The sequence below is a fragment of the Diadema antillarum genome, unplaced genomic scaffold (genome assembly GCF_040938485.1).
Source record: "Diadema antillarum isolate AM-2024a unplaced genomic scaffold, OU_Dant_1.0 seq00002094_RagTag, whole genome shotgun sequence".
In the NCBI taxonomy this organism is placed as follows: domain Eukaryota; kingdom Metazoa; phylum Echinodermata; class Echinoidea; order Diadematoida; family Diadematidae; genus Diadema; species Diadema antillarum.
Genome location: NW_027272738.1, coordinates 82,278 through 97,611, shown reverse-complemented (window position 1 = coordinate 97,611; position 15,334 = coordinate 82,278). Strand labels below are relative to the sequence as shown.

Sequence of the window (15,334 nt, the reverse complement as noted above, 5' to 3'; positions counted from 1 at the left end):
CGAAACAAAAACACACCACCAAAAACAAACATACATCTCCACTCACCCATAGGGGAACATTCCAGTTTGCTTGCCTCTTGCATGCCAAATTTCATCTTTCTATACCGGGTGCCCATTTACACAACTGGATCCATACTGAGGACTGTGCTGTATAGAAAACATTGATAAAGAGTTTTCCGTGCCGTGACGGAGCTTGACCCGTGGACCCTGGATCCTGGACCCTGGATCCTGGACACTATCTTTTAAAGCGCAGTGCGATGAACAGCTGGACCATAAACAGAACGCAACGGCACGCTGTATGATAAGACAAGGAGAAAACAATAGAGCCGTGATGAAGGGATGCATGCAGGTCATTAGGAGAAATATGCAGAAATGACGTCATCGATTCATCCACATTGTAACCAATGATATTTAATAAGCACAAGTGACATCTTTAGATATTATATTCTTTTATCTGCTATCTGATTTAAATTAGTAACTTTTCGTTGTTTGTCCTCACTCTATTTTCTCTTCTTCTCTTTTTTTGCAATTCAAAAATAAAGTGGTCCAAGATGCAAATGTCACTAGGGTGACGAATGACGAGAAAGTATTTGACGTGAGGCAGGTCGATGGATGAATTCATCGACATAAGTGGCAAACAACGTCTAGAAACGCTAGATCTTCGTTTCTCTCTGCATGCTAAGTAGCAAGCAGACGTGACGTGGATTCCAATACAAACGATGACGTATAAATGCTACGAGGTGGGAACGAGAAACGTCACGTGTGTGAAGAAAAAGAAGTGATTTGAACAGTTGAATCTGAACACCGAAAGAATTGATATCGTCGGTGGTGGTAGGTGTGGAGTTGGTGGGAACATAGAAGATCGTCTCTATATTGATTTCCCAAAAGGACGAAGAGATGTCAGTAAAAGTTTGATTTTTGATAAGCTATCGGACTTCAAATCTACGGAATCTTGATTGCAGTGCAGTCAAATATTTTCAGCGATTGATGTGGAACATTGCCAAATATAAAATATGATACTTGTTTCAGTAGCCGCATGCGTGCGGCTGCATAGAAAAAACAAAATAGAGATTCTTTTTTTCTTTAGACTGAAAGTGGAAGTGGATTTCTCTACGATGATTTTACATCAGAGTAGAGAAATAGTGTTAACAGTACTTGGTAATTATGTGTATACAAGATCTTTAGTATCTTTCCGTATGACATAATACGTATAACTGATAGGATATTCAAATTAGATGTACTATTGATAACTGAAATGTCTTTGCATATGTTGAATGTCTTCCAGGTTACATTGAACCTAATGGTACCTCTTGGTAAATCTAAAAGTGAAAATGGTGTAGTGTTCTGTTGGAGAACTGTGTAGATGAACTATGTATATGAATGTGCCTTTATACTTTTCAGGGTTTTTTTACGGTATAAGGTCTGCTTTGTTTTGTCTATATGTAAATGACATGTTCCATTTTTTTTTTATCAGAAGAATCGCTCATCCAGGGTGACAATTACAGAAGCTTTCCAGACACTTTATATAATTTCAAATCAGATAGTGCATAAATCAATAGTGCCATGTACATTTTTGTGGAAATTATTAAAGTTCTTGAGCTGATAAACCAAAACCTCAATTAACCCAAAACATTGATACTTAATAAGGATGATGACACAGGAAGCTAACATATTTCAGTAGTGTAGCAATCTATTCCCCTTACAGAGTCACTTGTTAAACAAGTTCACCTGTATAGAATTTATGAACACTTTCTTCTTTTGTTCTGCTTCCTTGAGCACTCAATCATGCATTTGAAGCTGCTTTGTCACCAGCCTTGTTCATTGTGAAATTGAAAACATTCTTATTCCTTATTCCAATCTCTATAAATTCTAAAACTTTTTTACCCAGTATACCAAAACTTATTCCTTATTCCAATCTCTATAAATTCTAAAACTTTTTACACAGTATACCAAAACCAATATTTAGATGTTTAAAGGCAAACGTCTACAGTTATTTGGAGGTATCCTTTAAGGTCACGGCAAATTGACGACTTGCGCAGAAAGATACTACAATAAACTTTCGCAATATACTTGAGAGCCTTTCTAACACATCGGCGAGTGTCGGCTACACAGAAACCTATCGCAGCATCACTCGGAAATGAATTCACTACGAAAAAAAAATCATAAACAGAAAAAAAAAATAGACACGTCGGCTTCTTTTTTTTTTAGTATTTGCAAAATTTAGGGAAAAAAGAATAATGAGTAATTTTAGAATTCTATATTTGTGTCAGAGTAAATTGCTAAAGACTAAAAATTTGATTCAATCTCTGAATATTACGTATGTATGAGCTCAATCCGGAATTTAACAAATCCGTTACATAATGGCATGGGCTTCATGAAGGCCCCCTTCCAAATCCCTTCATTCTTCTGTCTGTTTGTCTGTTTGTCTGTCTGTCTGTCTGTCTGTATGTTCCTCCATCTATTTTTCCTCTTTCTCTATTTCTCCTTTCTCCTCTTTTTTCACTCTCTCCCACGTACTGTTATTATTGTGTCTATATCGTGTCATTATCTTCTACATTTTTTGAATACCCTTCCCATTTTCCAATGTTCAATTCTTATGTGTCCATCGTATTGGCTATGAATATGTGTATGTTATTGAGAGTACCTCCTCTATCTGTTCAATATAATTCACGCATTCTTCCTGTGTGCTGAAATAAGAGTACTGATTAGCTATAACATGTCTGTGTGTATGTCCTGAATACATTGACTGTCAAGTTTTTCTGTACACACTCCTAGACTTTTCCTCCTCTCTACTTGCCATTTTTTTCTTTATCCGTTTTTTTTTTCCGCAGGGAAAATCGGTTGTCTTTTACTATTCAAAGAGAACAATCCACTGTCTGCGATATCTAGGTTATCGTTAATCTTCTTAGCACTACTTTGCGAGATGTCTAAATCCCTCGAATCTATAGCTGAATGAAGCAAGCCAAATTGTCTGTTCTATGTAGTTATATGTGTCGGTTAAAGGAATATGAGCTTATTTTTTGTCTTCTTAAGTTCCGCCAAAATCCATCTTTTGATAACGTCTAGTATCACAATGAATTCTTGAGACTACAACATTATGTGGAATGTAATTTATTAAAATTTCCTTTGATTTATTTAACTGTGTCAACTGCGACTCATTAGCATCGAATGCGTTGCGTGCTGCTTGTATACTGCTGTGAAAATATATTGTAATGACAGCATTATTGAAACCTTCCTAATAATGAGGCATACTTCTGTCAGACACCTTCGGGCCAAATATTATTCAATTGTCAGTGCCTAAAAACTCTATCACTTTACCATCATGGAAAATATCATTTGATACGTATCGAATTCAATTTTAGACAATCGGGTACCGTATCGCTCATTCATGCGATGAATATCTTAGTAAATAGAACTCCATCTCTCTGCTAAACATTCAAGCGGAACGGGTCTGAGACACAAATGAATTTTGCACTAACTTTGTATAACTTATAATAAACAAAGGAAAGTGATGGTAAAGCACCGTGCACTTTTGAAGTTCCCACGACTTTATTGTTCTTCACAGATATCCTTTGGGTCCGTGCTCTTTATCTCAATAAACCTGACTTATTTTAAAACATTGAAACCATGGAATCTTACACTGCAAAAAAAAAAAAAAAAATCGGGTGTTGAATATGCAACACCGAGCTGGTGTTAAGTTTTTGGTGCTCATTTGTGGCGTTAAATTAACACCTTCGGGTGTCACTTCAAAACGTAAAACTAATTTTTTTGATAAATAATTAGTTACCGTTTTTCTTGTTGCTTTTGAACTTCAATAAGACGAACAAGAACTTTCCGATAAAGTATTTGATTTTTTTAAAAAAGTTGTAAACACATTTACACCACAGTAACACCAGTTGGTGTGGTCTCCTATTGAAGCTGGGCTGGTGTTATACCATTGGTATTGACACCAGCAATATCAAATCAACACCAAGTGGTGTCATTGTTGAATTAACACCAGCGCAGTGTTAAAATATCACCAGCTCCAGTGTCAAATTAACATCAGGAAGGGCCGGATGAACACTTTTCAACACCATCAAAACGTACTTTCTACACCTGTCGGTGTGGTCATCTATTGACACTTGACCGGTGTGAGATTTAGCACCCATAGTGTTAAATCTAACACCGCTCTTTTTACAGTGTATGAAAATAATAAAGAAAAGGAGTGTGCTGCCTTGTTGATGCAAAGAAAGTCGAACAGAAAATTGGAAGTTTTTTAAGAAGTTAATTAGAAATAATTAATGGAATTTCTTATCTCTATACGTTAAGAATTCAAAGCAAAAAGATGATGGCGTTCTTGACTCATACGCCTACAATTAAATGGTATAATTTTTTTTCGAAGTTTCCTTCCTTTAAAGGAATCGTATAGTTTTGGCTGAGAGTTCTAATGAAATATGAAAGAGTGTGCAATTCCAAGAGGAATTCAGCGTTTGTTTGATAAAAATTGGTTTTGAAATGTCTGAGATATCCAAAACAGAGCAATCCTAATAAAAGGAAGGACCCAGCTTTTATTATGATTGCTTTGTTTGACTTTGTTTCTTGATGTCTTAGCCATTCCAAGACCGATTTTCATTTTCTCTAAAATCCTCTTAAAATGTTATGCTCTGTACTATTCCATAAGTGGATTCTTGATATCTCGCAAAAAGTTTAAAGCCCCATTCTCATCTCCACCAATACTATACCATCCCTTTAGGAGTGATTTCAAGAACAGCGATTATCATCACATAACTCCTCAAAGCTTATAGGTCACATTGTTTTAGTGAGATCATACTTACAGTATAGATAGATAATGTACAAAATGATATACAGGATCTTTTTCGATACTACAGACCTAGTTGTAGAAAAGCGTCTGAAACCATTTACATCTGTATAATCATGGTTTTTCAAAATACATGGGATATTCTCATTCAGTGTGACAAGCGTTTATCTTGGAGCTGATGTGAATAAGATGCAATAGAACAGCTGCCCGAAAGAAATGAAGAAACCAATGTAAACCTGGGTCCCGTTTCATAAAACTTGTTATCAGTAACAACTGCCACATTTCAAAGACAAAATTTGCTCTCAGCCAATCAGATGCAAGGATTTCAGTAGCTTATAACAACTATCGTAACTTGTTATTGATAACACGTTTCATGAAACGGGGTCCAGGAGCAAAGACGCAAGGAAGAAGAACCTCCAGTCCATACTCCAGCTCTCGCAAAGAACCATAGACTCTGAAGTACATAGACGAGAACGACATTATTTGACGTAGCCGTTTTTTTTTTTGTTTGTTTCTGTTTGTATCATTGATTTCTACTGGAAGAATCTGAATATTCCATTGGCCCATTTAACCTGTACAACCAATAAACCGCCGGGCCACCATTCTACTACTCACATCACTCACATAGTAAAATCCCGGGCCGTTGCTTGTTTCGTGTAGGGATTTTCCAGCATACCGGACAATTTCTGAGGGCGGACAAGGATTTGGGCGAGTCAGTGCATGTGACTTACTTGATGGACGCGTTCACCTTAAGGCCGTGTCACACCATTCCGGGCAAGCTACGCGGGCTTGTGGCGAGGAGGTAGTTTCCAGCACGTAGAAGATTTTCAGCGGGCGAACAAGAATGTTTGCAATCTTTATTCATGCCTTGTCATACCGTACGGGGAAACTTCTGCGGCTTGACTTGCGGGGAAACAAATTTACTCCCCGAAGCTCTCCGCAGTTGGTCCGCACCTGACAGTATCTAGCGCGTAGTTGCCCGGAGGTGCTCACGCAAGTCCGATTTAACCGCAGCCAAGTTTTGAGCATGACCAAAACTTTTTCCGGGTGAGTCGCGGGAATGCCCGTAGAGGTCCACGCAGAACGCAAGTAGTAGACCCTTAGCCGCAGTACTTCCCAGGCAATTCCCACGCAGGTACTTCGCAGTCCCGTATGCAGCCAAGATAATGAAATTCTGTGAGATTTCAGCCATTCCATTAGAGGAATTCCTTCACTGAGTTGTCAGCTCCCACGCGACTGGTACAAAGGTCACACAGTATACTCGCAAGTATAACGCGTCCAGCAAGTAAGACACATGCGCTGACTCGCACAAATCCTTTTCCGTCCTCAGGAATGTCCGGTATGCTAGAAAATCCCCTACACGTAACAAGCCCGAGTAGCTTGCCCGGAAAGGTGTGACAGGGCCTAAACACGGTTACGGGTAAAAAAAAATATGCGTGCGCACCTCCGGGCGACTACTTTTGAGATACATGCTGGGTACTGTCATGTGCGGATCATCTACGGGGACCTCCGGGTAGTCAAAATTGTTCTTTGCAAGTCGCACGCAAGGCTGGTGTGACGAGGCCTTTAAATTCTACTTGTGGGTATACTGTGTTACCTGTGTACCAGTCGCGTGGGAGCTGAAAACTCAGTGAAGGAATTTCTCTGAAAGAATGGCAGAAGCCCCACAGAATGATATCATCTTGACTGCATACGGGGACTGCGAAGTACCTGCGTGGGAGTTGCCTGCGAGGTGCTGCATCTAAGGGCCTCCTACTGGCGTTCTGCGTGGACCTCCCCGGGCATCCCCGCAACTCACCCGGAAAAAGTTTTGGTCATGCTCAAAACTTGGCAGCGGTTAAATCGGACTTGCATTCGTACCTCCGGGCAACTGCAGGCGAGATACATGTACGCACTTGGTACTGTCAGATGCGGACCAACTGCGGAGAGCTCCGGGTAGCAAATTTGTTTCCCCGCAAGTCAAGCCGCAAAACTTCCCCAGATACGGAATGACAAGGCCTTGAGCATGCTCAAAACTTGTTCCGAGTGAGTCGTGAGGGTTCGCTCGCAGAGGTACACGCAGAACATCAGTTTAGAGACCCTTACCGGAAGCACCTCGCTACCAACTCCAACGCAGGTACTTCTCAGTATCCGTAAGTCGCTCGTAACAGAAAACGAATCGGTTTCAAAGCTCTCACGCAGGTCACAAGGAATACACGCTAGTAGAAGGTAAGTATCACGCGTCTAGTAGGTAGGAAACAAGTGCGAAACTCGCAAACATTCTTGTCCACCCGCGGAAATTTCTCCAGCGTGCTGGAAAATCCTTCCTCAAGACAAGCCCGCGTAGCCTGCCCGGAAAGGTGTGACACGGCCTTAAGGCCGTGTCACACCTTTCCGGGCAAGCTACGCGGGCTTGTGGCGAGGAGGTAGTTTCCAGCACGTAGAAGATTTTCAGCGGGCGAACAAGAATGTTTGCAATGTTCATTCATGCCTTGTCATACCGTACGGGGGAACTTCTGCGGCTTGACTTGCGGGGAAACAAATTTACTCCCCGGAGCTCTCCGCAGTTGGTCCGCACCTGACAGTATCTAGCGCGTAGTTGCCCGGAGGTGCTCACGCAAGTCCGATTTAACCGCAGCCAAGTTTTGAGCATGACCAAAACTTTTTCCGGGTGAGTCGCGGGAATGCCCGTAGAGGTCCACGCAGAACGCCAGTAGGAGACCCTTAGCGGCAGTACTTCCCAGGCAGGTACTTCGCAGTCCCGTATGCAGCCAAGATAATGAAATTCTGTGAGATTTCAGCCATTCCATTAGAGGAATTCCTTCACTGAGATGTCAGCCCCCACGCGACTGGTACAAAGGTCACACAGTATACTCGCAAGTATAACGCGTCCAGCAAGTAAGACACATGCGCTGACTCGCACAAATCCTTTTCCGCTCTCAGGAATGTCCGGTATGCTAGAAAATCCCTACACGTAACAAGCCCGAGTAGCTTGCCCGGAAAGGCGTGACAGGGCCTAAACACGGTTGCGGGTAAAAAAAAATATGCGTGCGCACCTCCGGGCGACTACTTTTGAGATACATGCTAGGTACTGTCATGTGCGGATCATCTACGGGGACCTCCGGGTAGTCAAAATTGTTCTTTGCAAGTCGCACGCAAGGCTGGTGTGACACGGCCTTTAAGGGAGATGTAGGTGGTAGGATGGCGGCGCTGTGGCTTCAAAGTGATTGGCGAATGAGATATTCAGATACCTCCAATAGAGATCAGTGGTTTGCATCCAGCATTGCAGCATATCTGTGTAAATGCGCCATCTTAGATCAAGTCTGTTGAAATCTTTAATTTGTTTCATTTAGTGAAAACAAAATGTATATAAGTATACGGGGAAAGTGAACGACGAAATTCACTGAATCTTCATCGAAAAAAGATACCTCGGCAGAAGCTAATAACCCTTTCATAAACTCAGTTATCCGCGTTATTTGGTCATAGAATCGAGTGATGAATCCGCACTTTCGCCCATCGCTGATGCAATTACGTGCATATCCGCATCGAAGCCAGATTAGGAGTATGCGAACGCAATTCTAAGATTTCGCAGATAATTTCCAAGGTGTGATTTAAAGATCACCCTTTCGCCCACGTGCAACCGTTTTTAACAGTTACCATGATAATTATCCTTCTTTTCCAGACTTTTTTTTATTGAACTGCATCGCATTAGTCTTATTTGGATAATGGGGGGGGGGGGGATTGGTGTGAGGGGTATTAGTCGCTTTACAGCAATTATGTCACTGCCCCAGTATGACTGTCTTAGTTTTTCTCCCCTGAGGTGAGACGTATTTCCCGTTCAACGTGTAGTGAGTCCGCCTCGTCATCAAAATATCTTAATGAGATGGTACAATTTTGGTTAAAATTGGGTTTTAGGTTTCCAACCTATTTATATGATTATTTCTTTTTTAGATAATGAGAAACCACCTATGAAATATAAAAGAGCATAAATGATTCTAAGAGGAATTCAAAGTTTATTTGATGAAAATTGGTCTTGAACTGGCAAAGATATCTCAGCCATTTCAAAACCGATTTTCATTAAAATAAACTTTGAATTCCTCTTAGAACTATACGCTCTTTAACATATCATACAGTAACTGGGTTTTTAAGCATCTCGCGAAAAAGTTATAAACTGAATTCTCACCTCATCTAATACTATACCATCCTTTTAATTCTCGGGTAGAGAGAAGGCTTCTTTATTCGGCAATATCAACTTATCAAACCGTCATTGACAAGGGGAATGAAGTGTAATGTACTCATCGTTTTTTTGTTTGTTTGTTTGTTTGTTGTTGTTGTTGTTGTTGTTGTTTTTGGTTATTGCGATCGCAAAGCAACAAATAGAACGGATTGGACATCAGCTGTGGCTATTGGTATACCACATTAGATCCTGTAATTGCCAGTGGATACAGTATCATTGTTCTGCTTAGTTTGACCGAGGCTATAATCACGGACAATCCCAAATCATTATTATTATCTTGACTATAGTTGCACAGAGTGCTGGTACCATCAGAATGAGTGTGACTAATACTACATACTTCATCTTCCCATTAATCACGTAGGGAGGTCATAATAAGTTATTTTTGTATGTCCATTTTTAATGAGGTCATGAAACATTAACAGAACCTTGGAGAAAACATGACGCGAAGCTATGCTATACATACAGTAAGATCTAAGTTCTCTTAAAGGCTTGTCCGATGATTCTCTATCTCCGTCCCTACCTACATAATATATAAATATAGTATGTATATATACATTATCTATATATATATATATATATATATATATATATATATATATATATATATATTTGTATATTATATACGTTATGTGTTTATTCATCGATTCATTCATCCATTTGATATTTATTTATCTATCTATTTATATATTCATGTCTCTATCTCCTACTCTTTCCGACACAGTCAAAAAAATTCTTGTTTAGAAATATTAACATGGACGGAGTGAAACTAGTATGGTGTTGTGCTTTCAACATGCTCACCGCTGCTGCGTGTGTACTATCATTGGTATACGGCAGCCTTCCATGCCTTCCCTTTTTACTCTCTTTGTTATAAATATAACAGTGTCAATCACACGCACCAACATGACGTTATGTAATCATAGATATTGTAGTTTAAAGATACGTACTGACAAGGAATTGGAACCGGGAATCTTACACATATATTTATTTTTCATGTTTTAATGATATTTGTAATATTCGTGTTCAACATTATACAAATAATCATCTGAAAAGACAGTTTTCCACAGTAAAAAAGGAAATCGCCAATAAATTCAATCCGTGCAAAGTGCTAGAATAATAATGAGAATAATAATATGTATTGGTACAATCACGTCTTCAACTTCGTCTTTACTTACGCACCAAACAGTAAAGCTCTGGCGATGAAAAGTTATCTCCAGATAACAAATATCAAACTAACCTGGTACAAAAAATAAATATAGTATATATACATGTATATAATGTGATATATTGCGTGGCACTGAATCGTAAAAGACATCTACGTTTAGCGCAAGGTTGTCATGCCCTGCAGGAGGAATGCATGTCAACTGTCGTGACTGTGGGACTATCTTCTGTTTTTGTCAATCTTTCGACATGCGGCAAGCCTAGCTACTCGAGTCCGACGAACTCGACAGGCTTTGGGAGATAATGGCCCATGTGCACACGACTTGATCAATTGCACATAATAATCATATGCATATTGTTATTGTCCTCTTTATTTCATACAAGTGATGATTTCATCAAGTTACATACAAATTTCAGACTTGGAAACCAGTTAATTTGAAACTGTGATTACATGTATATGATTATGACATAGGAAAGTTCTGCTCTTTATTCGTGACAAGCAAAAATATATGACATAAAACGGGTTTATTCAAATTCATGAAATTCTTCCGTCGAGATGTTTTCATTGCAACTGATTGACAAATTGCCCTACATCGACGTAAATAATTAGTTTCGAATCCTGCTCGAGTACGTACGCCCATGATCTTTTTTTTTTTAAATCATGGCTACTACTAAAACACTGATCAAGTCAATGCTTATTTACGTCGATGTAGGGCAATTTGCCATATATATTTGTATATTATAGACTTCTGTGTTCATTCATTGATTCATCCATTCATTTGATATTGATTTATTTATCTATCTATCTACTTATATATTCATGTCTCTATCTCCTACTCTTTCCGACACAATTTGTCAATCAGTTGCAATAAAAGCGAGTTTACTTCTTTTTTACTTGGAGAAAGAATTTTCCGGCTTGTTTTATGCGATGTTTTTGGCACTGCATTATCTATTTATGAGTACTTCATATTCTGCCGTACCAGCGGCATTGGGTTTTCAGTCCGTATTGTTCAATCTAAATCGATTTCCACAGTTGTATTGACACTGTGGTATTACAGTGAATAAGACTCTTGACTCTCAATTGGAAGGCCCGAGTTCGAATCCCGTCAAGTGCCTACACTGCAAAAAGTCCGGTGTTAAATAGTGAACACCGAGCTGGTGTTAAATTCTCGGTGCTCATTTATGGTGTTGAATTAACACCCGGGTGTCATTTCCAAATTTTAAACTGCTTTTTGAAGAGTTTCTTAGTAACTGCACTTCTTGTTGATTTTTAATTTAAACAAGACGATCAAGAATTTTACATTAAAATACTAGATTTTTGAAAAAATGTGAAAATAAATTTACACCAAAGTAACACCAGCTGGTGTGGTCTCTTATTGAAGCTGGACGGGTGTTAAACCACTGATATTAACACCAACAAATATCAAATCAACACCATGTGGTGTCATTTTTGAATTAACACCAGTACAGTGTCAAAATAACACCAGGTACAGTGTCAAATTAACACCACGAAGTGACATGTCAGGTGAACACTTTTCAACACCATCACAGTGCATTTTCAACACCTGTGGGTGTGGTCCTTTATTGAAGTTTGATCGGTGTTAGATTTAACACCCGTGGTGTTAAATCTAACACCGATGTTTTTACAGTGTATATCTATAAACATGTCCCTCTTGATCCAGGTGTATAAATGGGCACCTGGTAATGTTAGGCTATGATAATGGCAAGGTAATCTGGTAGAGCATTGAAAACACTGGAGAGGTTACACTGGATAGATATGATCATAATATATATTTTTTATAATATATCATACTATACACTGACTCAACGAGCTGGATCAAGAATTGTCGGGTAATATTCTTCATTCCGACGGTTCGTTAATCCTAAAATAAACAAGTGTTCGTTAGTGCGGAAATCTGTGGCGTTATTCCGAAGGTTCGTCTTCTCCGAATGTTAGAAATTCCAGAGGTTTGTTATCAAAAGCTAAAAACTTTTTTTTTTTTTTTTGCATATCAGATTTATGCACCCAGAACAGCGAACCTTATTTAATTTTTCCATTAACCAAACTTGGGAATATCTAAACCAACATTATTTCTTATTCGGAATTATGATCCTTCGAATTAACGAACCTCCGAAATAGGCCAAACGATTGTTCGTCCTAACGAACCTTTGGAATAACGAACTGTAACGGAATTATCAATGACAACTAAATGGCCAACCCTACAACATTGAAAAAAAAATCCTCATAAACGTTTCACAGGACACGAATGAAACGCCAGGATGACTTAACTCTCACAAAAGGGCAAGAACGCAAGAACGTCACTATGACATAATCGCATCATAGCTCATTTACTCTATACATAAGCTGAAGCACAGGAGCATGACAATTGTCTTTTATACACCTCTGCGCAGAATTGTTGAAGAGAATGCTAAAGTATTAATTTGATCTTAAATTGTCACGTGGACTCAAATCTTATAAACTGAAGAAACAACAAGAATCAAACAGATGAACAATCCCACTTTGTCAAGAAGGGCATTAGATGCAAGTTTCTTCACTTTGTCTCCCTCTACAAATTAAATTTGTTAAGATCGCAACTGCTGATCTGTAAATTAACAAACATGTCGGAAAAAAGGAACCAGCGGGACTCCAACATGTTTGTTATTTACAGATCAGCAGTTACGAACTCAACAAATTTAATTTGTAGAGAGAGACAAAGTGAAGAAACTTGCATCTGAACCTTCACCCCTCTGAATATTATCTTTCTTTCATTTAAGAAGCGCATTATATCACTCATCATTCAAGAACTCATCACTTGGTAATATACATTCATGTAGTACACGAGGTGCAAGTAATCGTGGTCTCTTAATCCCACAAGTTAAAATCCAAACAGGGGAAAAATCGTTCTCACACTGATAGGGGCTGATAAGGGCGTTAAGTTGCCGCTAAAACCATCTTAACGCCCTTCTCATTCTCAACAGACATATGTATCTTTAGGAGCAGAACTGGGTCATTTTGGTATCCCTATATTGTGTATTAAAAGGGTATCATTCTCCTTCAATAAATGTGATGAATTGTGAACTATTATCACCAAAAACTTATTTTGTACTTTACATACAGCTTTGTTATCATTATTATCTTTTACATTGCTATGTAAAGCAGAATGTTTTCGATTTGTTACTTTGTGTATTCTGAATTAATGGTTGTATTTTGACTTTTGTTGTTGTTGTTGCAGTGCTCCTAAGAATAACAGTGCATAAACCACTGATGGGGCTAAACTGGGGAAAGAATACTGAAGAAATAAAAATAAATAAATAAATCATAATTCAGATAATATTTCAGACAATATTTCTTGTTGGGTCTGCATTGCAATGGACTACGCTTTGCTTAAGAAAAGCGGGTATTATTTCATCATGTAACTACTCTGTGAAAAATTGTGTTGCGATAAATGGCTAAACATTTACTTTATCCCATTGGAACAAAAGTTTGAACACTAAGCAGTGGCCTTGGGACCCAAGTGACGAGAGAAGATACAAGAATTCCTGCAGGTAATGTAATGACCACTCGACGCCCAAGTTCATTGTAACGATGATGGCGACTCATATTGTCACAAATAACGGACCAGATAAAAGATGATAATTTAATTAGCATCTTGTCAACATGGGTCACGGAGAGCTGCAGTTATAAATTAATTTTCTAAAGGCTTCCCTGAAACTACTTGTCATCCAGGCGTAGAGGTATGGATTCGCCGTGGACGTCGACCACAAGAGTATATCTACAGTTCGCCAGAGCCAAGCGGGCAGTTCGTAGTCCCTGTCGAAGAAGACGAATAGAAAAAATGGGATGATGGAGAGCATGTAGGTGAAGAACAATAGCCAAAGGTTTCGCGTCAGACGTATGTTGTCCCTATGCATATTTCGTCGACTGGGTATGGCGAAGTGGAACACCGGGAGACTTCCTTCGTGCGACCGGCTGCAGACGTCGCTGTGCGCTCGCTGCTCGCTGAACCGACTTCCTGGCGGCTTCGGAAAAGTGCTACCTTGCCAGGCGTGGACGCGGGAACGACTCGCTCCGACGTGCTTGTAGATCATGATGTAGTTAAACGGAATCACCACGATACCGATGATGAGTCCAAGGGATAGCAAAACCACCTGATAAGTCCAAACGCCCTCAACGTCAAAACCAAAAGTGCAGTGGCCGAGGATGGGATTGAAGCCCACAAAGTTGACGTCACCAATGCCGAAGAGGGGAGACAGGACTGGCACTCCGGCGACGATGATGGCGCCTGCAATCTGAAGGACGAATAGGTGAGGTGTTGCAAACTTTCGATAGACATGCAGAGGCTTCGTAATGTTGAGAAAGCGGTTTAAGGCAATTAATCCTAGGATATTCAGGGATAGAGCGTGGAAGAGGATTAAGGTAAACCCGTGCGCACGACATAACTTGACACCGAAGGGCCACTCGTTGTCCACAGTGCTAAAGACCATGAGGGGGACGAGAATTCCACAGGCCACGAGGTCGAGTAAGGCTACGGTGGTGACGAAAGCATTTGGTACCGTGCGCAGCTTGGGTGTCATGACAACGGCATAGATGACAAAAGTGTTTCCCATGGTGCCCGTGAGAGCAAGGAGGAGGCGGATGACGATCTCGAAGATGATGAAGCCATTGGTAATGATCACGTCGTCATCATGGGTAGAGTTCATGATTGGTTGAAGAAGTGCGTTGACACCATTTTGAGCACACCGGGAAGGCTGTAGAAATCTGTAAAGAATAGAATAGGAAGAATGAATATTAGGTTATGCTGGCTAGTACATGATTTAAGATTAAGATAATGGCCTTGCCTTGCAACCCTGCTGGAAATATCACTGTGTCCCACAGTGTGAGAACTCACAGTGTGAACACAGACTAAACACAGTGTGAAATCTCTTCACACTATTAAATTTAGAGTGAAACAAAGCATTACTATGTGAACACTGTGAAAACCACACCACAGTGTGAAATCATCTTCACCCAGTCTGACTGTAAAATTCGAGCGTTTTCACACAGTCCACTATGTGAACACACTGCGAACACACTGTGGGACACTGCGTTCTTTCCAGTAGAGAAGTTATTCCAAATTCCATAAATCTTGGAGTATCACGGGGTAGGGGAAGACAGTTTGAAC

The 15,334-nt window shown here is 39.8% G+C and overlaps 1 protein-coding gene across 1 annotated transcript; it reads right to left on the bottom strand.

The window, feature by feature from the left end:
* Nucleotides 1–13,835: 13,835 nt before the first annotated feature.
* Nucleotides 13,836–14,873, bottom strand: LOC139713906 (G-protein coupled receptor 84-like). Its single transcript, XM_071625628.1, has one exon. The coding sequence runs from the start codon at nucleotides 14,871–14,873 to the stop codon at nucleotides 13,836–13,838; it is 1,038 nt and encodes a 345-aa protein (XP_071481729.1).
* Between the last annotated feature and the right edge of the window lie 461 nt (nucleotides 14,874–15,334).

Excerpts from the sequence above, each read along its gene's own strand:
- LOC139713906 (XM_071625628.1), bottom strand. The coding sequence starts at position 14,873 with ATGAACTCTACCCATGATGACGACGTGATCATTACCAATGGCTTCATC.